This window comes from Scleropages formosus, chromosome 4 (genome assembly GCF_900964775.1).
Source record: "Scleropages formosus chromosome 4, fSclFor1.1, whole genome shotgun sequence".
NCBI lineage: Eukaryota > Metazoa > Chordata > Actinopteri > Osteoglossiformes > Osteoglossidae > Scleropages > Scleropages formosus.
Window position 1 is genome coordinate 12,123,420 of NC_041809.1, and position 26,774 is coordinate 12,150,193.

The 26,774-nt window shown below is 42.1% G+C and overlaps 1 protein-coding gene across 3 annotated transcripts; it reads left to right on the top strand.

Annotated features, from left to right (window-relative positions):
- The first annotated feature begins 5,494 nt into the window (after positions 1–5,494).
- On the top strand, positions 5,495–25,805 carry actn2b (actinin, alpha 2b). Of its 3 annotated transcripts, none has more exons than XM_018749229.2 (21): positions 5,495–5,829; positions 9,225–9,339; positions 9,967–10,086; positions 10,231–10,317; positions 10,403–10,490; positions 10,982–11,060; positions 12,054–12,135; positions 12,969–13,054; positions 13,853–13,945; positions 14,462–14,692; positions 15,003–15,150; positions 15,572–15,722; positions 18,346–18,454; positions 19,470–19,610; positions 20,459–20,641; positions 20,934–21,068; positions 21,370–21,549; positions 21,920–22,066; positions 23,441–23,506; positions 24,520–24,678; positions 25,548–25,805. In XM_018749229.2, exons 1-21 carry the CDS (start codon positions 5,680–5,682, stop codon positions 25,704–25,706), a joined length of 2,709 nt encoding a protein of 902 aa, XP_018604745.2. In that variant the 5' UTR covers positions 5,495–5,679; the 3' UTR covers positions 25,707–25,805. The 3 variants fall into 3 exon arrangements, with proteins under 3 accessions (XP_018604745.2, XP_018604744.2, XP_029107350.1); XM_018749228.2 differs by lacking the exon at positions 12,969–13,054 and adding an exon at positions 13,563–13,648; XM_029251517.1 differs by lacking the exons at positions 5,495–5,829; positions 9,225–9,339; positions 9,967–10,086; ... (1 more) ...; positions 10,982–11,060; positions 12,969–13,054 and adding an exon at positions 13,563–13,648 and having other exon boundaries at positions 10,404–10,490.
- The last annotated feature ends 969 nt before the right edge of the window (positions 25,806–26,774 follow it).

Below are 26,774 nucleotides of genomic sequence, written 5' to 3' on the forward strand. Positions count from 1 at the left end.
AATGCATGGATCCTGGATCTCTGCAAGCCAGAACTCGTGCTCTAGCTGTAGGCTGCCCACGGCTATACGCAAGCGTCTTCTCCCACACATCACCAAGGTCTCGCCTGTGACCATGTGCAGGTTCGCCGACACCAAGGACCATCCTTCGGGGAATGGCACAGGGTTCCAGGCAGCACCCCAGTATGAACAATGGAGATTATAGACCCCCTGTCCAGGAGGGCTTTGCAGGGTACACCCTGTATGAGGCAGGGCAGACAGAAGCAGCAGAGCATCTCCAGACGCCCCACTGAGAAGGATGGTACTCCCTGAAAGGGGAGACAGTCACAGGGTGACACTCCCCTCACGGCATCACCCCTCCGACGTTTCTCTGAAATGAGGCAGGAGTGGCCTCCCCGCAGTGGCGCACCTGGTGACCTCGCTCCTGACAACGTCAGCAGATGATAGGCGGCCATTGGCATGGGGGCGGCACCTCATCTTGGCGTGAATCTTCCCCATCTGCCTCATCAGTGACATCCTTCAGAGTGTGGCAAGAATGCACAGGATCCTTAGTGTCTCTCAGGATGGCTTCTGCGCGCTCCGCCTCACGCTGCACCGTGTCCAGATTTTCCGGGGCAGTGAGCCTGATGTGTTGCTGCAAGTGCTCCGGGGCAAGCGCCCAGAGGAATGCCTGCAACACCAAATCTTCTTGGATGGCTGCAAGGTATTCTGGGTACTCCCATCGTGCCAGGAGTTGTTCATCCACAGCCAGCGCTCCCAGAGCTTCCCCTTTCCTGCGCTGCTTGGCTGCGAGTTGTCCACGGTAATGGTCTGCTGTTTCTTGCTAGCTGAAGTAACATCTCAGGGCCACCATGAGCAGCTCATGACATTGGTCTGCTCTGATGTCCAGCAGGAGAGTCAGCATTTTCTCTTCCAAGAATAGCCCCAATTATGCAGCTGTAGTCGCCGCATCTCAGCCGTTATGCCGTGCCGTTAGGCGGGGCTGTGCTCCAAATACTGCTACAGCCGGAGTGCTGTTTGCTGCGGTGCTCCCCTGAAGCTGGGGTCCTGGAGGGGTGCTTGGAGCATGCCGCTGTCCTTGGGTGTTGTCACACGGGAAGCTGCTTGCCGGCGTGCTGGTGGGGATCCCATAGCTGCTCCAGGGCAGTCAGCAGTTGCATGGTCCTCCACTCAAGGTATTCCATCTCCAGCAAACATTCTCTCCTGTGATGTGTTTTCTGGGTCGGTTCCCTCAAACCCTGCTCTATCCCACTACTGACGCCAGCGTAGCATCCCCCCACAGAGCTACTAGAAACATGCTCTTTATTTACAGAATACATGTCTTTCTGGCAGCAGTCTTAACAAAGATGCTTCAGACAGTACAAGTCACTCACTAACACTCGAGAGCACCGCTAAGACACCCACAGCCCCCATACTGCACCCAACGGTTAAGGTGCCACCCCTGGAACTCCCCAGAATTCTGCTTGTGACGAACTGTGCATGAACAATAGAACAACCAATCAAGATGGAACACAAAACTATGTACAGAAATAGACATAGATCACAACTATTTACACTGAGCCAAATCAGCTCTCTCCAGTGCCATTACAATATTTGCTCAAACTTCAAACCCAAATGCTTCACATTTAACATATTTATACACAGACAGTGATGAACCCAATTTAGACTGTACCTAAGTTAAAAAGCCCAAGAATTTCTCAACAATAATCACAATTAATTATACAAAATCAATCAGGTGAGTCATACAATTAACATATAGCATTGCCAAGTATTGTTTGTCATCATCAATGTGCAGTTCCCAGTAGATGTAAAACTCAGAAGACCAGAATGTGTCCCTGTGGTTCAGTTACCTGAAAGCCACTCGGAATAATGTAGAAGAACACAAAACCTGCTTTTCGTTTTCCCTGGTATGGTGTTTGTAATGCAAAGAAACTGTACTTTCTGTGTTGGTTGCTGCAATTGTGTAAAAACGTGTCTGTCCTTTGTCTTCAGCCACGTCAAGGGGGGTGTCTGGCAGGAGGTTCGAGACCATCGACACTTCCTGGTGCTATCTGCACAAGTCTCCACAGGGGGAAGTGATCACTTGCTCTGGTGAGCTCACCTTGCCTTGGGCATGCTCACTGTCACTTTGTCCTGCGGCTGAAATGCCCATGGTCCACATGACTGCTTCTAAAATAGCACAGCTCTTTATCGCGGTACAATTGAACAGCCCCTGAGGACCATCTGCTGACAGAACCTCACATCCAGGAAACTGCTAGTATTGGCATGGCACATTTAGCCTCTCTGACACATTTCTCTAAAGTGACTTACAATGTTATGCTGCTTAGTTATTTACACAGCTGGGGAAGTATTTACTGGAGCAATTCAGGGTACATGCCTTACTCAAGGGTACTACAGCTAGAGATAGGGTTCAAATTTGTGACCTTTGGGCCCAAAGGCAATAGGTCTAACCAATAAGCTACCAGCTGCCTTGCTTTTGTTTCCTGTGGTGCACAGACTACATTAATACAGTAATACATTGCATATGTTAATATAATTAGGCAAATGTAGAGAAATAATCATGTATGTTGATCAGTTTCTAACGTTTAAATGCACTAAAGTATCATGTACTTGAGTTGAAATGATAAAATGCTTAATTTACACTATATAAGGGCAAAAAATGGGGTACATTAGCCAGCCATATCCATATTGCAAACCATAACTTTTTTACAAATTAGAGTTGTTACAATTCTTAACTATTGATTTAGAATGACATGGTAAAATATACATCTTTGTGGCGCACAGCGCCGTGGGTTTGAATGGGGCGAAGAAGGATGCAGAGGCAGCGTTCATTTAGAATGTTTTATTAGAACACCGGCACTAGGGAAATAATGCCTAATAATCCCCTTGGACACCTGTGTTCCACAACAGCTCCCCCACCTCGGCCGCCACCGTCAGAGGCTCTTCTTTTGCCGGACGTCGTTCTTCCATCCCTCTGGCTTGCGTTCTCGCACCAATTTCCCCTTCCTCATCTTCGGTGTTCAGTTGCTCCTGAATCCAGCCTCTCATGGTCCTGCCCCATCCCACTTCTCACACCAATGTGGCACGCAGTGCCATGGGTTTGAATGGGGCGAAGAAGGATGCAGAGGCAGCGTTCATTTAGAATGTTTTATTAGAACACCGGCACTAGGGAAATAATGCCTAATAATCCCCTTGGACACCTGTGTTCCACAACAGCTCCCCCACCTCGGCCGCCACCGTCAGAGGCTCTTCTTTTGCCGGACGTCGTTCTTCCATCCCTCTGGCTTGCGTTCTCGCACCAATTTCCCCTTCCTCATCTTCGGTGTTCAGTTGCTCCTGAATCCAGCCTCTCATGGTCCTGCCCCATCCCACTTCTCACACCAATGTGGCACGCAGTGCCATGGGTTTGGATGGGGCGAAGAAGGACACAGAGACAGTATTCATCTCAAACAATTTATTCGAACACCAGCACCAGGGAAATAATGCTCTCAGTTCGAGGACCCCCGTTTTCTCCAGGACCTGCGCTTCGAGCCAGCCATCCCACCCTGATTAACGCCCCTAAGCGCTCTCTCCTCTTTCTCCCCCGGCAGACGCAATCACCCCCTTATATTCCCCGTACGTCACCAAAAGCTAACCAATTGCAATAAACACATTTCCCGCTCAAACACAGTAACGCAGGTTGTTACAATATGTGCATCTATATGAAATGGCAGTGTTTGATGCACTAAGGCCGTGTTCCAGCTAACTGTTAACTACCAGCTAACTTGAAGTAAGTCAAGAGTAGGGGTCAGTCACAGATGCCTCTCAAGGTATTCATCAGTTAGGTTCTCTAAAAGGCTCAGAAATTGCTATGAATAAAAATAAAAACACTTTGCAGACTTTGTGTTTTCATATTTTATTTACAAGTAGTTGCATTAAAGTAAAAACTGCAGGGCTCGGTATTGGGTCCTCTTCTTTTCTCAATCTACACCTCCTCCCTCGGTCCGGTCATAGCCTCCCATGGATTTAAATACCACTGCTATGCTGATGATACCCAACTCTTCCTCTCCTTTCCACCTGGTTCATAAGATATCTCCGCACTCATTGATGCCTACCTGTTGGACATCTCTTTATGGATGTATGATCACCACCTCCAACTCAACCTCTCCAAAACAGAGATTCTTTACCTCCCAGCTGGCCTGTCCTCTTGTCACGATCTGTAGATCAAACTGGACAACTCACTCATTTCGCCTACCTCCTTGGCTAAGAGTCTGGGAATAACGATTGATGCGAGTCTGTTACTCTCTCAGCACATTGAAGCCACAGCCTGGTCTTGCAGATACATCCTGCATAATATTCGTAGGATCCGTCCTTATCTCACTATTGACTCTGCCCAACTACTTGTCCAGGCCATGGTGACTTCCCGTCTGGACTACTGCAACTCTCTCCTGTGTGGCCTTCCTGCTATTGCCATCAAACCTCTGCAGCTGATACAGAATGCTGCTGTACGAGTTGTGTTTGATTTGCCAAAGCGTTCCCATGTATCTCCTCTACTCATTTCTCTCCACTGGCTTCCTTTAGCTGCCAGAGTCAAATTCAAGACCCTGGTTACTGTCTACAAATGCATCAATAGAACTGCTCCCAGCTATTTACAAGACTTAATAAACCGCTACACCCCAGTCAGACCCCTTTGCTCGTCTACTTCTGCTCGCTTGGTGGTCCCGCGCATGAAAGGCAAAGCTCGGAGGTTCTCGGTTCTGGGTCCATTGTGGTGGAATAACCTTCCCCTGTCACTCAGAACTGCGGAAACTCTGTCTGTTTTCAAGAAGGGTTTGAAAACTCACCTTTTCCGGATCCACTTCGCCCAAGATCTCTCCAGCTCATTTATGGTGTAATTGTTCATGTATCGTAACTTCATGAGCATCCCCTGATACAACTTTTATTCAGCCACCACGCCAGCATTGTACTTGCTTATTTGTGTATATTAGAATATTTTTTAAAAAAAAATGTTGGGAGGGTATCAGGATTTGTCTATCCTGTGTTTTATGCACCTACTCGAACAAACCTCGGTGCAGCAAGTGGTAGGTAACAAACTAGGTTTACTTGAGACTTTCATGTCTGCAGCTATGTCTCTTTCTATTAATGTACTGCATAAATTGTACTTTTGCTGAGATGTACTGTGTCGCTTTGGACAAAAAAGCGTCTGCTAAATGAACAAACCATGTAAATGTAAATGTAAAAACAGATTTAAAAATGGTGGCTTTGGACATATTGACTGCACTTGGAGAATCACTTTTGTTTTCTCAGAGTTGCGCATCGCTTGGAGAAATGACTAAATGAGTGAATGAATGAATATACCTAAAATGAAAACTGTACACCTCAGACTCCGACACCACCGCGCAACTCTCTCTCTCTGAGAGAGCGAGAGCGAGCGCGCACCCTTGCGCTCTCATGTCACGTGACTCGCGGGTTTTAAGGGACGTGGGAGGCGGCGATGAGCCGTGTCGGAACTCGCAGGACGCCGGGAGGGGACTCGAAAAGGAGGAGCGTCAGCTGAACTCATCACCTGCCACGTTAAGCCGAGCAACAAACACAGCACCCACCAACACCACAGCTTTTATTATTAATATTGTTATTCTTATTGTGTACATTTTTTTTTTAATTATTTTCGAAAAAGTTCATTTGACCCGTTAAGACGGCACAATGATGAGCCAGGTGATTCAGATCACGAGCACGAGCACGAGCACAGTGCAGTACAGTAACGGGTACGAGCAGGATGAGTACATGATGCAGGAGGAGGAGTGGGACAGGGACCTACTGTTGGACCCAGCCTGGGAGAAGCAGCAGAGGAAGGTGAGTGCTGCTCTAACCTTGAGCTCCAACTCTGTGGTGCTCAGCCTTTGCTTTTCTGCACATCTCCCCAGGCAGATAACAGAGCAGATGTACTTTTCTGTCTGAATTGAAATTGTGACATGTGCCTTGGGGTTGGATGCATCATTCTTAGGCTGCTTTGTCCTGCTGCTCTTAGTATGCTGGAAGTTTCTGGCATATGACCATTGTGGTGCTGAGGTCATGGGGGTCATGAGTAGCGCAGATGTCCTGTGAAGTGATGGTTAACAATAGAGCGGCTCGCTACCGCGACCCTCCATCCCACCGATATGAGCGGAATGCAAGCTGTCAACAGATGTCTGTGACACATGACAGCACTACATCTAATTTTAACTGCACACTGAAGGTCATCGCAGTGCCTTAATCCAGCGCCCTTGCGTCGCCATTCCTCTTTTATAGGGGCCGTCAAAAAGAATGCTGAGCTTCACTAATAATGATTAATACAGGCTCACTTTGACTCCTGTCCTTCCCCCACTTAAGCACCTTCTAGTGAGGTTCTCAAAACCACCAGTTTCATGCAGAAACTAGAACCTTCTGGCAAAATAAATTGTGAAATATTCTGGGGGACCAAAACAAAATTACCCATAGCACTCAATGGAGTGATATGCAAATCCTGGGGGTGGGGGTAAGATTAGGGTTGTTTCTGTTCGTATATGAAATAAGGTAGTGATATCATTATAATTAAGGGTATTTATAATCACAACAATATCAATTACAATATGGATCCATCCAATAATAACAAATTATTAAGAGCAACATTACATTAGCGATGCATCAGTGATCGGCCTACAATAGTGTTTTAATGCTGTACACTTAATAAAACGGTACTACCACTACTACTCTTACTGCAACTACCAGTAATAATAATAACAGTGGGGGAAAGTTAATATGGACTAAATTCAGTTTATTTGTATAGAGCATTCTTTTCACGCAGTGACACAGAGCACTTTAACATAGGCATAAGACAAAGAAACAAATACATCAGACAAAGAAACAAAGAAGACAGCTGACTACAGACTAGTGTAATACATTACCAATGCTTCTATGAAGCTGTAAGTATGCCTACTGACCATGGAGGAAAGGAACAAAAAAAAAACTCCCAACTGAGAAGCTGAGAGAGGAAAAAATAAATATAATTTAACTATATATAAATTTATGATTTGTTTGTAATTAGAAGCACTGTTCCATTCACAGTATCACACAGGTAAATGAAAGGACCTAGCCCGCATTATCTCTTATGGTCCCCATGGACCATTGAAGACAAAAGGAAAGGAGCTGTTACAGGCCTAAGATAGACGTAGGGATGTGATTGCTGTTTTACTGTTTATTTATCTTTTGCGGTAACAAGTGTTCAATTAGTAAAAGAAAATGAATAATTTATTATGCTTCCTCCTCATCTTTGTTTTATTAGATATATTGAACTTATCAGGAGTGAGTTTGTCTTTGTTTTAAGAGTTCTTTGTCTTTTGTTTTATATATAGCCTTGGAAAAATGCCTTAGTTTTCCCTAAAGAGTTAATGTGGTTTGTTTACATACGTTGCCAATCATCCCATGTGGTAACAGTATTAAGTGCTACTGCAGTCCAGTTTTTTCTCCACTGTCTTAACCATCTTAAGGAGACAACAGCATTAGCTTTCGCTGATCATTTCTGTGGTTCCAATCCTCTTAGAAACTTAAGGCAGGTGGGAGGGACAAGGCCATCATTACATAAGTGTCAGTATCAAACAGTGACAGAATTCCATTTCAGAGGCTGAATCCTTCGGTGTGTTTACATCTTCGGGCAGTAGTTTAGTAGGTGAAGGAGTCATTCATCACCATCATTCCACTAATCTTGATGGTCATGGGGCACCACTGGTGACTTTCTTACAATCTCCCACTATCCCTCACAATGTGTTACTGCCCTCTGGGACATAGAAAGGTCAAACCTCTCCATTCCTGGATGTTGACTTATCATCTGTTCCTTTGTCTTTTTCTTCCTTCTGGCAGAGTACTTTACAGTTTGACCTTTGCAAGACCATTCAACCTGGTTATGTGGCTGTACCACATTAGTTTCCGTGTGTTGACACTAGACAGGAGGTTTTCAAAATGTCCAGTGGATTGCTTGATTCTGTCATGCACTTTTTCTTTAGTGATATGGACTTTTTGTGGGAAGCAGGCAGCTTCGGTGGACTTGAATGGGAATTAGACTCTCCTGCCCCCACAAGTCTCCCATTTATGGTTAAAATAAGGTGTTATTATTACGGTCCCACAAGGCGGAAGACTTAATTGATTAAGTTAACAGCTAAGGTGGAAGGTCTCATAGTTAGGCTCAGTAGCCTTGTGTCTGTGACCTTGGAGAACCACTGAGATGGAGGATTTTGGCTCTGGTCAAGGCAGAGGGATGGACTTTTCCAAGCTTTGACTGCCGAAGAAATGCCCTGATGGTAGACAGTTACAAGAGTAAAAACAATAAGAAGAGTTCAGCTTCACGTTGTAGAAATTTAGGAGAATTGTAGAAACGTTGTAGAAATTTTCATTATTATTATGAAGAGATATTCTGTTACTCTTAGGGTTTCTTTAAGTCCAGTTCCTGCAAAGTTTCTAAATGTATTAAGAAGTATTTTTTGATTTTGTTCAGGTTTAGGGCGTTAAAAATCCTTGGAATAGTTTGTATGTGACCAAGTGGGCAGCTTATAAGCCCATGTTAACTGTCCCCCCTTCCCAGGCCTAGGACACTGAAACTTTTTTTATACAGTAGGTACCCATCTTTCACTTCAATATTACTTCACCTTCTATCAGTTCATTTTGAATTCAACCAAAATTTTATGTTTTATATAACTGCTGATGTTTGCTGAAAAAATTCAGGTATTTATTTTATTTATTTACCAACTTGTGGTCTGTTTTAAAACTAAACAAGACATTATTTTGGGAAGTTATAGTTTTTCTTTTATAAAACGAAAAAGTTAACAAAAATGCAATCTTCTCATACTACCCAAGATACATACTTGGTAATAAATAGCAAAATTTGACATTTTGAAGCAAATGTCTGGATTCGGCATGAAATATCAACATTTATTTGGTTCTGAAACAGTTAAGGTCAAGAATCTTTAGCTGAAATATTTTTTTTTTTTGATTTGGGACCTGAATTGGACTCAGTTGTAGGAGCAACATAAAATATAAGTAACAGTTAAAAAAAAAGTAATAAAATAGCATTTATGCAAATGTGCTTTGAAAAGTATTAAATAAAATGATTGCCTATTTAAAGTTTAAAATTACGATTATACATACTTCTCATCTCCGTGTCATGTTTAAGGAAAAAGTTGTAAAATGTACTTCCATTATGAATATTTTAGATTCTGAAACACGTCTTTTTCCTGCAGACATTCACGGCATGGTGTAACTCTCACCTGAGGAAAGCGGGAACACAGATCGAGAACATTGAAGAGGACTTTAGGAATGGCCTCAAACTCATGCTTCTCCTTGAAGTTATTTCAGGTTCTTTACTTGAGTCAAATGCCCATTTTTTTGCGCCCACCAAAATGTGGTTGACAAAACACATGTTTTATGCAGAAACATCAATACCATTCACTTTAAAATGTATCAACAGATCATGTTGAAAATTTTAAACAAGTTTTCTGTTAAAAGTTGACCTCACCTACTTTAGTTGCCATTTCCTTCTTGCACTCAACAGACACCCAAAACATCCCCCAACCCTGCCACCTCGGGCATATTGTAAGTCACACCTCCTCATGCCAGACAGTCGGCACCAACTGGAGGAGTGTTCTCCCAGCTGGCATGAGTCTTTTTGGTAGCCACCAGTAACTCATAGGCAGATGATGCCTTCTTAGAAGAGTCTGATAAAACACTTAGCTGAGATTCCATGGCCTGTTTAATTAAGCTCTGCTGGTACCCTTGATGGTGTGATGTCAGATGTGAGCTCAAAACAGAAATTTTGAGTAACCAGTTTACCTTGAAAGACATTGAATTGCATTGCAGCTATTTTCCTTTTGGTTGGAAAGTACCTAGAGTGCCATTTGAAGCTCCTCAGATAACAGCACAGTTAATGCACAGTTGTTTAGTTAGATTACAGTTATGACCCGTGTTGCCTCCTCTTTCTTACAGGTGAAAGGCTACCCAAACCAGACAGAGGAAAGATGCGCTTTCACAAAATAGCTAATGTCAACAAGGCACTCGATTTTATCACTAGTAAAGGGGTTAAGCTGGTTTCCATCGGAGCTGAAGGTACTATTTTATAATAGAAAACTGGAAAAAAAAAAAAAAAAAACTGGGTTGATGTAGAAATTATAAACATTTCAGTTAGAATACCAGATTCACTAAACAGAAACATCAGAAATACTGAACCCCGACTGTTGACTATTTTTGCAGAAATCGTAGATGGGAATGTGAAGATGACTCTGGGTATGATCTGGACGATCATTCTCCGCTTTGCCATTCAAGACATCTCAGTTGAAGGTAAGATGAGCCTAGGGTTTATTTCATAGGTAAGGCAATACTGAGAAACACAGGCTATGATTGTTAAGCCTCAGTCTTGCTGTAGAAACCTCTGCGAAGGAAGGCCTTCTCTTGTGGTGCCAGAGGAAGACTGCCCCCTACAGGAACGTCAATGTCCAGAACTTCCATGTCAGGTGGGTCGAACATACAGGAGCTGAGGTTACAATACATCATTTTAAGATATATACACATGTTGGTTAATTTAAATTTTAATTGGTTCTACTTGTGAAATTGAGTTGGAAGATGGAATGTATGTGGATTAATACTGATGTATTTCTTAACCTAAAAATATTACAGGTGAGGGAAAACTTCAAGTCCTTCTGTTGTTTGTAGTATTTTAAAGATATTAAAGTTTTCCATGAATTTGCGGGTTGCCATTAAAATAGTTTTTTTTTTTTTTTTATAATTTTCTTCACCTTTGAGGAGATACCCAATTTCCAGATGGCTGCATTTTTTTCTACAGATTTGGTTCAACTGGAAAACTCTTGTACTGGAACAGCCCCTAGTACTAACATTACAACTGTTGTCAGATGAGGAGCAAAACTATCCTGGTTATTTTGAGTTGTCCTTATTTAGTCTCACTTAGTCAATGACCTGAGTCCTTTCTCCTCCACTGGGCGTGAAGTTGGAAGGATGGACTGGCATTCTGTGCGCTGATACACAGGCATCGACCTGACCTCATTGACTACACCAAGCTGAACAAGGTCTTCAGCATGAGAATAAATCCTTACAGCTACTCACCCACCACTACCAATCGCATTATGGAGTCCATCTACCCACACTGAGCACCATGATATTATATAACAATACAAGTTAGGGGATACATACTAAACCGTTCTCTTAATTTGTCGTTGAGAATCCCTGACCTAATGGTGTGTCTGAGCATTTGTCTTCCCACATGCATGGTACTGACTGGCACGACTGCTGTTGTTGTTTTATGTAGCTGGAAAGATGGGCTGGCCTTCAGTGCCCTCATCCACAGACACAGGCCTGACCTGCTTGATTTTCACAGTCTGAAGGTATCTGTGTCAAGTAGGCGACCCATGCCTGTGTACCTTTATGGTATATATAGGACATGGAGTCTTTGTTGTCTTAGATGCTTTATCACCAAGTGACAGTGAAGACATTTGAGTGTTATGTTGTGATTGTTGTTTTCTCTATATAGAATTGAGCTGAAATTATCAATATGTTGGTTAGTTACAACGCTAGTTAGTTGTTAGTTTTATCCATCATTCCAGGTGGGGTGTAGGCCACCAAAAATGGGACTTCTACCACACCCTGCTGCCTAGGTGCAGCAGTCCCCCAGTGACATACAAGGCTGTGATACTCTACTCTGTTTTCTTCGGCTCCCAGTTTGTTTGGTAGACTCTGTACCAAAGTCTACCTTTATTTCCATTGATTTTTTTTTTTTTTTTTTTTTTTTAAAAAAAAAAAAGAATTTACCTGACTGTATGAGAGGAAATGTAGGGGTTTTTAAGCACTGTTTTTAATTTTTTGGAAAGTTGCCATCTTGAACTGTGACAGTCTTATGGGCTTCTGATTCACCTTAAGCATTACATTATTTTTAACTGCACGATTTACAATATCTGTGTGGTTGTGTCTGTGTTGGAGCGTAGATAATGAGATTTGTTAGACTGAGAACTCTTTTTTTTTTTTTTTTTTTTTTATATAAATTTCACTTCTCTGCTCACTGTTAGGATGATCCCCTTGGCAACTTGAACCTAGCACTTGAAATTGCAGAAAAGCATCTGGACATCCCAAAAATGCTGGATGCTGAAGGTAAATGACCTAACAAGGTATTTGGAAAAAGTCTTTCGGGAAAAAAGTTGTAGGAAAAATATCTCGTATGTCCATGTGTTGCAGGCAAGTGTTTGGCATATATTTTGGCAATGATTCAAATCTGAGCATAATTCCTAACAAGCTGTCGAATCCTATCACTGTATTTATCATGCTGGTCTTTTTCTTAATTTGTCTGATTTTTGCAAGTATGGAGGTAGGATGTTAGTAATGAATCCCTCATTTGATTAATTACCAAAGAGAACCCTGCACTCATACTAAGAAAAATGTGTTGACCTCTAAGAAATGATTACATTTCATGTTTTCTTGCATAATAATACATTTATAGCATTGAATGGTAAGAGCTGTTGCCTTTCAGATGAAGGACCAAAATTTAAATCTACACTTCTGTAATAGTTTTAAGCAAGGTATTTATCCTGCTGTACAAATTACCCAGGGGTGTAATTGATGCATCATTAAAAAAAGCATCTTCATGCTCAAGTTTCACATTGTGAGTAATGTCAGAGAAAGGCATTAGCTAGCTAGAAGAACATGCAAATAAAATTAAATTGAAGTAGATTTAAGTATTCGATATTAGACATTTCCCCAGAACTCGTTCACATTTAAGATTATGGTCAAAGCTGGGGTACAGTTCTTTTCACTATGTCAGCAGGGGTGACCTGTACTTTTTTTTGAAAAATAGAATTTAGAATGAGTTCTATCCTTCAGAAAGTGGAAGGACATAGTATGGTTGAAGCATTGAAGGGCACTATTGAGAAGATTGCTCGTGCTCTTCTTTTATAGCCTGAACAGGTGACTTTGTTCTTTCCATACAGATTTAGTGAACACAGCCAGGCCTGACGAAAAGGCCATAATGACCTATGTGTCGTGTTATTATCATGCCTTTGCTGGGGCTCAGAAGGTGAGGGCACCGTGAAGCTGTCCCATTGCCCTCTCAGACGTTTCCTCATGTTTCTGAGTCCTCTAGTCCTTCTTGCCTTCAAACCATCTGACCTTACCACGCAAGCTGACTTAGTGTTTACTGGCTATACTAGAGCAGTGGATCCGGGAGGCAACAGCAGACACTAAGCCACTGGCAGAGAGAAAATGTCTGTAAAATAATGCTGAGGAATTGATATAAAGCTTTTTGCCCTCTCTTTTTCGTAAGACAATCAATCCCTTCTTAGGCCCAAACCACAAGCTCAGTGTCTTGCCTCGGAGTCCTGTCCTGCTTGACAACGCTAGGTCCACAGCCCTTTACAAGAACCTTGGATATCTTGGTGCCCTTGTTTATGCTTTGTCCTACCACCTCCTTTAGTCAGTGGTGTATGATGGCCTCTGTTAGGACTGTTCTTCCTACTGTGTTCTCTGTCTCTCACCCATCCTTAATCCCTTCTTCCCTTCAACCTGTCCTCTTCCCCCCACACTAGACATTGTCAACACCCCCAAGCCTGATGAGAGAGCTATTATGACCTATGTGTCCTGCTTCTATCATGCTTTTGCTGGAGCAGAACAGGTATTTTGTCATTTTCTTCATGTGCTTCTCTATGTTGGCATACTTTTCCTGGGATCACAAAGATAGACAAATTGTTCATACATTGTTCTGCACTGTCATTTTTACATAGTTTAATGGATGCATTAGGTCTGATGACTGCACTGCTGGAAGCTAAAACAGTGTGGATTGTGAGTGTGGCATTTAGTGGTTTCTCTGACTTTGCAGGCAGAGACTGCTGCCAACAGGATCTGTAAAGTACTGGGGGTGAACCAGGAGAATGAAAAGTTAATGGAAGAGTATGAGAAGTTGGCCAGTGAGGTAAAGGATGCGCCTGTCAGAGTATCGCAAGATTTCAACCTTTGTTGTCGTTTAGACCTCATGTAGACTTTACTATGTACACTCTGATAGACAGTTGTGGACAAAGATTCTCCAATTCAACACAGCTTTTGTGCCTTCGAGCACACTAAAAGCGTTTTGATGACAGCCAACATAACCAGTAAGGCTCCTATGTTCTTTGAAACAGTCCCAAAGTACGATACTGATTGTGCATTACTGTGATAAAGTTACAGCTTTTCAGCGGTTACCTTATCTAAGGTGATGAACACAATAATTATTGATAGAAATTGTTGTTACATCAGCTTCCTGGGACATAAACTAGCAGCTAGCTGGATGCAAGTTCATGTTCTTAAGCATTAGGGTACCTCCTACACATGATTTAGAAACCCTGGTTTACAGCTTCCTGCTGCAGCATTTCTGATTACATGCTTACACAGACAGTACAACAAAAATACAATAAAAATAGAATTTTTCTGTTGTGTTTGATATAACCATCAGCTTCTAGAGTGGATTCGACGCACCACCCCCTGGTTGGAGAATCGGACTCCAGAGAAGACCATGGCAGCCATGCAGGCCAAGCTGGAAGACTTCAGGGATTACCGACGCCTGCATAAGCCACCGAAGGTACAAGAGAAGTGCCAGCTGGAGATCAACTTCAACACTTTGCAGACCAAGCTACGCATCAGCAATCGACCTGCCTTCATGCCATCAGAGGGAAAAATGGTGTCGGTAAGTGTATCAGTCAGCGCAGCAGAAATTCTAGCATCAAGATGGTTATCTGGTAATAAGAATAGCCTCTTATTCCCCAAGAGGGGAATCTCACTCTGCCAGCACTGCCATGGTACAGAAATCAAAATGGAGAATTTAATGCCATGATTCTGAGCTCAACTATATCATGTTTTCACCCGTTTCCTCACTTCCATATATGGCGGAAGAAATTCTAGAGGAGATACTTTGTTACTATGGCCAGTAATTCATTACATCTCCCTGTCTAAGAGTGATGCTGCCTGTCAACCTGCTCTGCTCTGTTGGGTGCTAGGACATTGCAAGTGCCTGGCAGGGCCTGGAGCAGGCTGAGAAGGGGTATGAGGAATGGCTGTTGAACGAGATCCGCAGGCTGGAGAGACTGGACCACCTGGCTGAGAAGTTCCGCCAGAAAGCCATCACCCATGAAACCTGGGCCCAAGGTGAGTCTCGGCTGTCAGTCTGAAGCGTGTCTTTTGTGGAGGGTCCTCATGCAGGATGTGTCGAACCTTATGTACTGTTGTTGTGTAGGGTGTGTTGGCCCTCATCTATGGTCTTCATGCTGGGTATTCTGACCCTCATTAAAGGTGTGTTGAGGGCACAATGACTGTCTGGCTTGCTGTTGCTTTGGATATGCTTTGTGATCATACTAAGTACATGTTGTGGGTTTTTAAAGCTCATGAAGTGCTGTAAGAGTGTTTGGATTATTTTGTGCTTTCCAAATTTTATAATAGGGATGGTTTTGTATTGGTTGTGTTGGGTTTGATGTGAAACTCTGTACTATGCATTCTGGCCTATTAAATGTACTTTTGCGGTGCGGTAGTGATGCAACATGATGACAGTAAATATTTTCCACTGATGCAGGCAAGGAGCAGATCTTGTCCCAGAAAGACTATGAATCAGCTACCCTGACTGAGGTTCGGGCCCTGCTAAGGAAACATGAGGCCTTTGAGAGTGACCTGGCTGCTCACCAGGACAGAGTGGAGCAAATTGCTGCCATTGCCCAGGAGCTGAAGTAAATCCCATTCCCTGGCCTACCCTTGTTGAGCTGTCACTGTTTGAGGTTTAGTCCTTCACTGTGAAGTTCCTTCTGGTTCCTCACTGCAACCATTTTCTAGTTTTAATTGTCTTGTGTTACACCTTTTGTTATAAACACAGGAGTAATGAAACAGACACAACTTAAATTATAATAGAAAATGTACTTTGGAAGTTTTGCATCTTGACAGTCTTCTCTAGAGGAAAGCATTTAATTTCAGTTCAGATTATTTTTAGTTTTCCAACAATTAGGTATATACTCATTAAGTTTGTATGTTAGATAGTTGTATGTAAGCACTGGAAATGAAAGCTCATCTGCCCAACCTCAGTTGTCACCTTGTGGATAGGCACCCTGAGCCGGTGTCACAGGTGCCTTTATTCATAGGCATTCAAACCGAAACATTTCAAGGCATGCAGGTTCACACAAAGCTTGCACTCAGCGCTGTAAACACCACCTGACAAAGATCCATAAATGTTCAAAATTGGCACTTTGAAACAAATAAACCCATAAAAAGTGTGCCTCTCACAACAACAAACACGAGCCTTTATGAGACTCTGGCAGATCTTAAAATAGCCAGTTGGTAACATCAGTGGTTATTTAGTTTGAAATGATGTCAGGCTTTGGACGGTGTGTCCTTTTTCTGAACAGTGTGGCACTCTTCTGGCTCATCTCCTGTGAGTGAACAAGAACACATCCCTGCCTTTGTGTTACAAATCCCTAAATATACGAGCTGTCCTGCACCTGTCTTTTTCCATCCATGACAGCAGTGACTGTCTTCTCCCATGCTTCTTCCATAGGAAGATGGGGGGGGGGGGGGGTAGAAGAGGGAGTCCTGCTTACCTAGGCATCCATGTATCCCATTTGTCCAGTTGACATTCTATTTACGGAGACGTTTGTCTTGAAAGGGCTTTCCAGGTCATCTTGCAGAGGTCCTCCTCTGTTCGACGGCTCTGTTTCCCCCTGGCCCTGGTGTTTAGCCTCCTGTTACCGACTAATCCTGCTTTACCCGTTGTGACGTGGCTGGCATGGACTTACAGTGTCAGTGTAGACCCTGTCTGGAAAGGACTGCCAAACACCGGCATCTTCAGTAAAGCCTGGTTTGCGAACCGTGGTTAAGTACTGTACATGTGCATTGAGCTACATAGGACAGAATTAACGTGTTGGAAATTTCACATCTGACTTTTCTATGTAGTCTGTCATATTGGCTTCATGAGTTTATTTTTCGGTGATTAGCAATTTTCACTCATTTTATACACATAACATACTTTGAGCAATTCAGGCACCTTGTTCATACTACAGGAGTGCCTCATTATTCAAATCTGTAGCATAACCTTACTGTACATGTTGTGTTTGTATAGACACTTATTAACTTGTCCTATAAAGGGCTGCAGGAGGTCCAATGGGTAGGGCTGCTGCTTTGTCATCTAAAGGTCCTGGAGTCATATCACAGAGCTGTGTCCTTGAGCACTACACCACCAAAATTCCCCAGGTATATAAACAGGCAAATCACCAAATGTAGCTTAGTAGTCAAACCTAACACTGAAATTTCCCTTGAACAACGGAGTCCTCTGAATGAAATAATTATAAAGTAGAGGGTAAATACCTGCACAGTTTTTTGCTCCAGCCAATTTCCTTGCTTTAATTGGTCAAAATAAGACATGATGCCACATATATTTATTTTATTTCATTTTAAGCCACCTCTGTGCACTTGCAAAAATATCTTACCATGTGTTCTCGTTTTTCTTGCACGTCATTAAAATATTGTATATATATCATATAAATATCATATAAAAGAAGAGATTGTGTTCATATTGTATTTAGGTAAGGGAATTATGCAAAAACCAGAACAGACAGTAGCCTTCAGTTCAGTGTGATACCCTGCCATGCTGCATTAGATAACAACATACCATAACTGATTCTGCTCAGCAGCACCACAAAGAACACACATTATCTCTTTGGTATCCCAGTCATGCCTTATTTAAATTTTGCTTGAGATAATTTTAGACTGAGATAGCGTGGCTGGTTATAAGGACTTTATCTTCCTTCGGAATTGGTCAACGGCTGCTTTTGAATATCAGGATTACAGTGATGTATCCGTGTGTGACTGGAGCTGGAATCAAGAGTAAGAATGTGATTGTGGTACTTTAGTATTATGTGGCTTCTTTCTGCTTTAGTCACACAGTTGTTACATTGATCCTGCTAACCATGGTAGGATGAATACCCAGTGAAAAAGTGACTGATTCTCCACAAAGTCTTAGCATTTTCAGTCTAACTCGTAATATACAGGTATAAAAGCAACTTTGTAAGAAAATGAAAAATGATAGGTTAAGGTTAGTTTCTAACATTTTTGGTGTTTCAAGGAGTGTGAGGTGGTTTAGTGAATTCTCACAAAGTGTTTGAGTTGTTTGTCTCAGATATTCCACAATAAAATGCTTTTGCCACAATGATCAATGCTGAGGAAATTTCAACTTAGACAGACATCAGCATAGACATATATAATGTACCTTTCTGTGCAGATGTTGTCTTTGAGTTGGTTTTTGCAGTACTGAAAGCCAGCAGCTCCCGATTTTGCTTACTGTCTATTGTTTACTGTCTTTTGCAGTGAGCTGGACTACCATGCTGTTGCGGCCGTCAACGAGAGGTGTCAGAAGATCTGCGACCTGTGGGACCAGCTGGGGACACTGACCCAGAAGAGAAGGGAGGCACTTGAGGTAGGACAGATGCAGCTGCTGCTCTTGTCCTTTGTTGGACGACTGGTTGCCTGGCTGGATGGACGGCTGGCAAACATCCTGGGTAGAGCTGCCAGACCCCTTTGACCTGTGCTGGAACTCAAGGACCTTCCCAGTAAATGTGCAAAGACCACATGCGGGCCAGGGATATCTGTGACTGACAGTGGCTGCAACTGTGTAATCTGTAAAGACTGCATCACAGACACAGGATCAGTTGAGGTCAAATATATTGTATCCTGGTCTTAAAGAATCAACAGCTGAGGAGATGTTGACACTATTTACTTTCCTCAGCTATGCACAGAAATTTACAGCACTGCGACTATTTAAATGATAGTGCTAGTGAAGTGCAAACTATAAAATCGTCAGGGACTCCAAATCCATCCATCCATCCATCCATCCATCCATCCATCCATCCATCCATCCATCCATCCATCCATCCATCCTCCTTCAGAAAGTATGTATCCAATAGAGGATCATGATGGTTTGGTGCTACTCCAGGGTAGCATAGAGTATAAGCTGTGATACATCCTGGGTGGTATGATGGTACATATATTATGTGTGTGTGTGTTTGTATATATAAAATCTGAATTTTGTTATTATTATTAAATGTATACATTATTTCATCAGAAATAAAAACACACACACACGCATTTTATTTCTGATTATAATATTTTTTTCAAATGTCTTTGGTCAGTGACAAATCTATTTAATCTATCTTTTCTTTCATTTAAACAAAATGTCCATATGTGGTTGGGGTTAACCAATAAGTGAAATTATGCTATTAAAACCTAATTTTCTAGATTTCATTGGAAAAAAAAAAAAAAAATTACATTCTTGGTGTCTTTTTTGCGGATATACTGTACCTGTACATTGATAGTTAGAGAATAAAAATCACTAGTGAAGTTACACAGAGACTGCTTATTAAATGGAGAATTACTAACCTAAAATGTGTAATAAATATGCACACCAAAATGAAAGACCGTTGTCTTGTTTCCAGAGAACGGAGAAACTGTTGGAGACCATTGATCAACTGTTCCTAGAGTTTGCCAAGCGGGCAGCACCATTTAACAACTGGATGGAAGGCGCCATGGAGGACCTGCAGGACATGTTCATCGTGCACTCCATCGAGGAGATACAAGTAACTGAGCTATAAAACACAGTTCATATGTCAAAGGCATCCAGTGATGTGCTAAATGCCATATTGTACAAGACATCATAATACATCACCATAATGTAAAAGGTGGTATAGTGGCACAGAGAGTAGTCCTGTTATCTCATAGCTCCTGGGTGATGCAACAGGATGTGGGGTCATTTCCTGCTCATTCTATAGTACATGTACTCCAGTTTTCTCCCATAATAAAAAGACATGCTTTCAAGTGAATTGGTGACTCTAAAATTAAATGTGTGTATTTCTCTGGTGCATAGATGACAGACTCATTACATATAGAATATCTAGCATTTTAAGTCACCTTTGCTGAAATGCTGTGGGCTACATACTGTTGCATAGTGTTCATTGGAAGTTGCTTTGGAGGAAAAACTCCTGCTGAATACTAAATGCAAATGTAATAGCTGTGGCTGTCCATTCAGCAGATGAGCTTGATTAAGATTGTGCTGCTGTTAGCAAAACAGTTACATTTCTAAACTAAAAATGATCATGACTATAATGGTCAGGTTGTGCACCAGTTGTACCTTTCTTACAGTTTTTCTTAAAACCAGTAGTTTTAGGGTAAGGGGCAGTGTTGTTGAGTTGAAGTCGACCCATGGTGGCCAGTCTTACATGGTAAGGGAGGTGGTTTACCATTTCCTTCTGCCACAGTTGCCTCTGGATTGTGGGAGGAAACCCACTTGAACACTGGGAGAACATACAAACTTCACACAGACTAAGTGGAAGTAGAACTCCAGATCCTTGGTCTCTGTGGCTGCTTTTGATCCAGCCTGTTCTGGAATTTACAGTCTCATGCTCTGATGCTCCCTTGCCATCCCCAGAACCTGATTTCTGCTCATGAGCAGTTCAAGTCCACACTGCCAGAGGCAGATGGAGAAAGGCAGGCCATCCTGGGGATCCACAGCGAGGTACAGAAGATCTCGCAGAGCTACGGCCTGAAGACCAGCCTTAGCAACCCCTACAGCACCATCAGCCCAGAGGAGGTCTTAGCCAAGTGGGACAAGGTCACCTTTTATAATGTTTAACATAAGCACTTCATGTATGATGTATGAACCACAGATTTTTTTGTTTTAACATGTGAATGTTTTTATTTTTAGGATAGCTTCATTCAAAATATTTTTATTTACAATGTATGATATTATTCTGATACAGCTGACAAATTTTCTGAAGAGAACCAACATTGCAGCAACCTTCCAAGGTTCAGCAATAATTGTCATTTCCATACTATATTATGCCTGGAGTGGTACTGTGTGTCTGTGTTTCTTTGACTCTTTGGGCATGTGTGTGCACAACCAGGTGAAACAGCTGGTCCCCCAGAGAGACAGCTCTCTCCAGGAGGAACTTGCCCGCCAACATGCCAATGAACGTCTCAGACGACAGTTCGCCTCTCAGGCTAACCTTATCGGGCCCTGGATACAGACCAGAATGGAGGTCAGAGATCTGTCGTGAGAATGTCCACATTGTCCACTTAAGACATTATACAGGAGAGGTGTGAAAGTTTCAGACTAAAACTTTAAATTATTTGTATTGTTCAGGCTGCCTTACAGGCTCATGTTTCCAAAGTATGAACCTGCAAAATAATAAAGCACTGGTGAGTTTAGTAGATCATGGGATGAACCGATATCACAGAGTTTTTAAGATCAGGGAAGAAGCCAAGGAGACCAGGTGAGTTTGTGTCTTGGGCACACATCTGAGGCTGGTGCCGGTCAAAATGTTTTCTTGTCCCTGGCAGGAAATCGGCCGTAGTGCTGTGGAGATGAACGGAACCCTTGAGGACCAGATGACTCAGCTCAAGCAGTACGAGCACGTCATCGTCAACTACAAGCCCAATATCGACCATCTGGAAGGGGACCACCAGCTTATCCAGGAATCACTCATCTTTGACAACAAGCACACCAATTACACTATGGAGGTACTGTGAGACAGACATGTCTTACACTATTGATCAATGACCTTGAACTTATACAGTATTTGTATGCACATATTCCAGGACATGCATAAATATATATGAAGTGTGTGTGTCTGTGTGTGTTCATTCAATGAGTATGGTAAATGTATACTTTTTCCAAGCTGGAAAATTAATTGGTGATAGAAAGGACACTTGGTACAGTTTTATTTTGATGAAATTACATAAATAGTGTTTGTACTGTAGTACAGACCACGGTTTCCATAGACCTTGCAGACACTTAAAACTGTCAGGCTTGAATACTGGAGACACTGACTTCTGCAGACCTTGGCTGTGGCATTCTGCCACCGTCTCTGATTCTGTGTTTCCATGGCAGCACATTCGTGTGGGCTGGGAGCTTCTCCTCACCACCATTGCCAGGACCATCAATGAAATCGAGACGCAGATCCTGACCCGTGATGCAAAGGGCATCAGCCAGGAGCAGATGAATGAGTTCCGATCCTCTTTTAACCACTTCGACAGGGTATAGTACAACACAGCTGTCACCAGGGGTACTGTCATTGGGGGAGTACAGTTGCAGGATGTTTACTGTCACTGGCAGGAAATATAGTCACTGGTGGGTACAGTCATTGGGGAGAGCATCTGTGGTGATCTGATGTCTGTGAGGTTACTATTTCTGCTGGGATACTGACTCTGGGGGGTAAACCAGTGTTGTGCACACTGCACGGTTGTTTACTGTACACCTTTGGAACTTGCCTTTTATAACAAAATTTTGGACCTCTATTGTGTAACACAGCTAGAGGTAGGATTCAAACGACCAACCTTTGGGTCCAAGGGCAACAGCTCTAACCACTGTGTTACCTGCTACCCCATACGTGGGATATCAATGTTTTCAATGTAAAAAGGAAGCTACTCATTTTTTAAATAACATGTAACAAAGTAGAACCAGTGATGACGAGAGGCCAGATTTTTTTTAAAAAGTTTTAATCGCTGTAACATTACATTTATATGATGTACCATTTTTGCTAACATTATCATCTTTTATTTGATTAGAAGCTGCATAAGGAGAAAGTGGTAATTATCCATATTCAAATTTAATGCTATTGTAGCTTCAGTCTGTAGGTGCTGAGCCACACTAGCTGTAGTGGGATCAAATAAAAAGGTTAATATTAAAAATATTCTATTCTATTAAAGGGTTTTGAAGTATGTTCAGAATATTTTAACACACACAGCCTGGAAGTCCACTGTTCTAACAAATTTATTTGTGCACAATGATGTTCAAGGTACAGGGGCTAGAATGTCATTTACCACATATAGTTCCATTAAATTCTCTGGCTTTACATCAACTAAAATTGAGCACATATATGTGACCCTGGTCTTGCATGCCACCTGGATGCCTGTGCGTTCAAAGGATGGCATGGGCAAGCTGCGGCGGGAGGAGTTCAAGGCTTGTCTCATCAGCCTTGGCCAGGTGGGCCACGGCAAACAGGTAATCATCCAGGCCACGGGACCAGCGAGTTTCAGCCCCTAGCTTTGAGCGCTGCTCTCCTGATGGTTTAGCACTTTCTCACTATACCAGTTGTCTCAAATTCCATCCCTAAAGACCCAGTGCATCTGCTGCTTTTTTTGCTCCCATGACCGCTTGTCCCTTGTCTTAGCTCTGTGGTCAGTTTTTCTGTTCTTTTTTTATATATGTGCGTGTTTATCGCTTCCTCTTCCTCATTTGTCCATGACACTCTGTCGCCATGACCATGATGACCTCCCCAAATGTGGACTCACCTTCTCTGTGCTGGACCTTCGACTCCCTGTGCGATCGCACTCTGACCCTGACCTCATCCCTGGGCTACCTCGAACCTTTCCCGCCTACATTTGCCCCTTGCCCGCCCCCCGCCTACAGAAGAAGAAAGGGGGGATGGAAACAGATGAGTTCAGAGCCTGCCTGATCTCCATGGGCTATGACTTGGTAGGAATGCAGGCATGGCACTGGGTCAATACCATCATTGAATATTGTTCACAGAGAGGCTGCTAGGATCAATAAACCTCATTTGAACTTTTCGGCCTTAAACGGGACTGTTTGCTTTTGCTCCAAATAATTTAAGGACTGTGTCAAGGTCATCAAGAAGTAACCACTGTAACTTTTATGATATGCATTTATCTGCCAAAAAGGTCAAGAACAGAGTACAAGGGCTGAATAACATGCAGTATATTGTAGGATAGGATTTATCAATAACATGGTATGTAATGGCCATACATACAGTGCCTTTGAAAATTTTAAGTACACTTGCTGGAAACTTGTTTTCTTTCATAATTGACAATGATTTGTATTGCATATGATTTCTGTAAATACTTGAAAATGAGAGAAACTCCATTTCCTTTAATTCTTGGATTCCTGAACATAAAATGAAATGGCCAGTATGTACCTTACAGCTTCACAAACATTAAAATGGGCATTTGATGTAGCACTTTCAGTAGGTTTACTTACACTTAACTGTGCATGTGTGATAGTGTAAAATCTGCAATTTTTTTAGCATTCCTCATGCACACCAGATACTCTGAACACAGTTTTTTCTGTTCATTTATTCGGGTTGAAGTGGAGTGTCAGCAGGTTTCAAAAACATTCTCCACACTTAACAGTAATTAATAATTGTAGGTTTTTATAGTATTTTGGTACCTACCTGGTACTGTTATTAAACCATTCAAATTATTTATAATTTTTTGCAGAAGGCATTTTTACCAGATCAATTAACAGTAAACATTTTAAATAAGGGTGCAACAAAAGGACCCATCCTAGGGCCTGAACTGTCATCTTCTATGTCTGAACATCATTCTTCCTGCTGCCCCACCCTTCCTACACCGCCCTCCAGTAATGAGTTTCATTTTGTTTCTGCCATCTCCGTGTGTTAAATCAGTACTGCTCATTTAAGGTACTAGGTCTTTGTTATTGCACTCCTTCTGATTTCCCACACCTGCACACAGGGGGAGGTGGAATTTGCCCGCATCATGTCACTAGTGGATCCCAACGGGACCGGCGTGGTCTCCTTCCAGTCCTTCATTGACTTCATGACACGGGAAACGGGAGACTCGGACACGGCAGAGCAAGTGGTTGCCTCCTTCAGGATCCTGGCGGGAGATAAGGTGGGCTGCATGCTGCTCCATGGGGTCAGGGGTACGAGGGGTTGGGGGAATATTGCTGGGAACCACAGCCGTTCACCAGCCCTTCAGGTAGCCACAGCATGCAACTTCACACAGCTGAGGTTTGAATCCTGGTTCTGTACCCATCTTAGGATTTGCTGAGTTTTGTCTGGTCAGTTTCACAGAACATAAATTTGAGTGCACATTAAAAGTCGGCCTCCTTATTAAATGTATGAGAGCAAGATATGTTTATGACCATGCCCTAGAAGGGTCCTCAGAAAATGTAGACAATACAGTATATATACATTGTACAGAATAAAGAATTGCATAGGTTGTTCTTTTTTTTCTGGCATTCTTATTGTGTTACAATTTCTAATTGTTTTTTGTTGCTATTATTTTGAACTGTTACACTTTCTCACACACACACACACACACACACACACACACTGCACACTTTCAGTTCTTTTTTATTAAAGAAATTTAAGAACGTCAGGCTATAATAGTTAGTAATAGTAGTGGTTACAACTACTACCTTTAGACCTAAAGGTCACAGGTTTGAGTCTCACTTCCAGCTGTAGTACCCTTGAGCATGGTACCTACCCTGAATTGCTTCAGCTGTATAAATAGGTCAATAATTGTACGTAGGATAACGTTGGAAGTTACTTTGGAGAAAAGTGTCAGCTAAATGAATAAATGTAATATCTGGATTAGAAAAAATTATCTTGTAAAATCTGTGGTAAAATATTAGTGACTTTGATCTTAGGAAGCCCTTCTTTGTGTTTGTGTCCCACTCAGTGGTGAGAACTGTTAATAAAGTCACATTAAGTATCTGTGAACCTTCCTGACCACATCGTGACCCGTTGTCCCCGCAGCCCTACATCCTGGCAGAGGAGCTGCGCAGGGAGCTGCCTGTGGACCAGGCGGAGTACTGCATCTCCAGGATGCCAGCATACCGCGGTCCCGGGGCCGTGCCAGGGGCCCTGGACTACACGTCCTTCTCCACTGCTCTTTATGGAGAGAGTGACCTGTGACCTAATGCATGCACCCTCTGAGCAGATTTGTCATATTCAAAACTCACAGTATATGCAACAATTATTTGTGCTATCGAAGAATTTTTATTTGCAGTGTGTGGCACCATGGTTGTTTTTGCAAGTAAACTGAAATATCAGATTTTATTTTATCAGTTATAAAGCAGAATTTTTTAAAAATCTAGTATGTAAAAAAAAAAAAACACTCCAATTGGATTTGGTGTCTAATGACTTATTTTTAAGTTTGTCTCTGATCCAGAAAAGCAAGTATGCACATTGCCAACATAATTTATAAAGGGTTAAGAATCATTATTATCTGTGTTTTGGAGAAAACACAGAACTTGTGCTACAAAGCATATTGACTTAATTTTCAGGAATTTTTCCACTTTACTGATGATAACCTTGCAGAACATTACTGGAGGAAAATGTTGCCCAAAATACATGGGTTTATGAAAGGAGTAGGAAGTCTGCATATCAAATAATTTATTGAACATTGCCTCCGTGAGTGTAGGCAGTACGTTATCTAAATAATATAAACCTTTTTCAGCCACTAGGATATTAAATATTTTCCAAAAAACTGTGTTTAGGAATCTTTTCAAATGGAATAAGAATGCATTCTAATTTTAGCTATTTATAAACATTTGAGTTGAAACAGAAGTTATCAACACTGATTCATCAGCATGTGGTACAATTTTTGGAATTGTTGTAAAATTTATAACATGTATTTATACCTGTGCAAATCAGACATCAAATAAACCCTGGTATAAAAATAACTTGAATCGCATTTTTGATTGCAGTTTATTGATTGCAGATTACCAGAGCCATCTATAAATTAGTTGCACCACCCCTCACAGTTTGAATTGCTTAATCAACTACAGCAAATCAAAAGTGCAAAATGTTTTTATTTTAAAAAAAATCCATTTCAAAAGGCTTCATAGAAAGTAAATTTTATAAATAAAAAGGCAAGTGTTCAATGTCTTGTGTTGCAGATCTGTTTTTAATTCAGATATTGTCATTCTATTCATTGTCAATAACCATTTCAGTAATGCAGAGTCAGAGACAGGGTACACC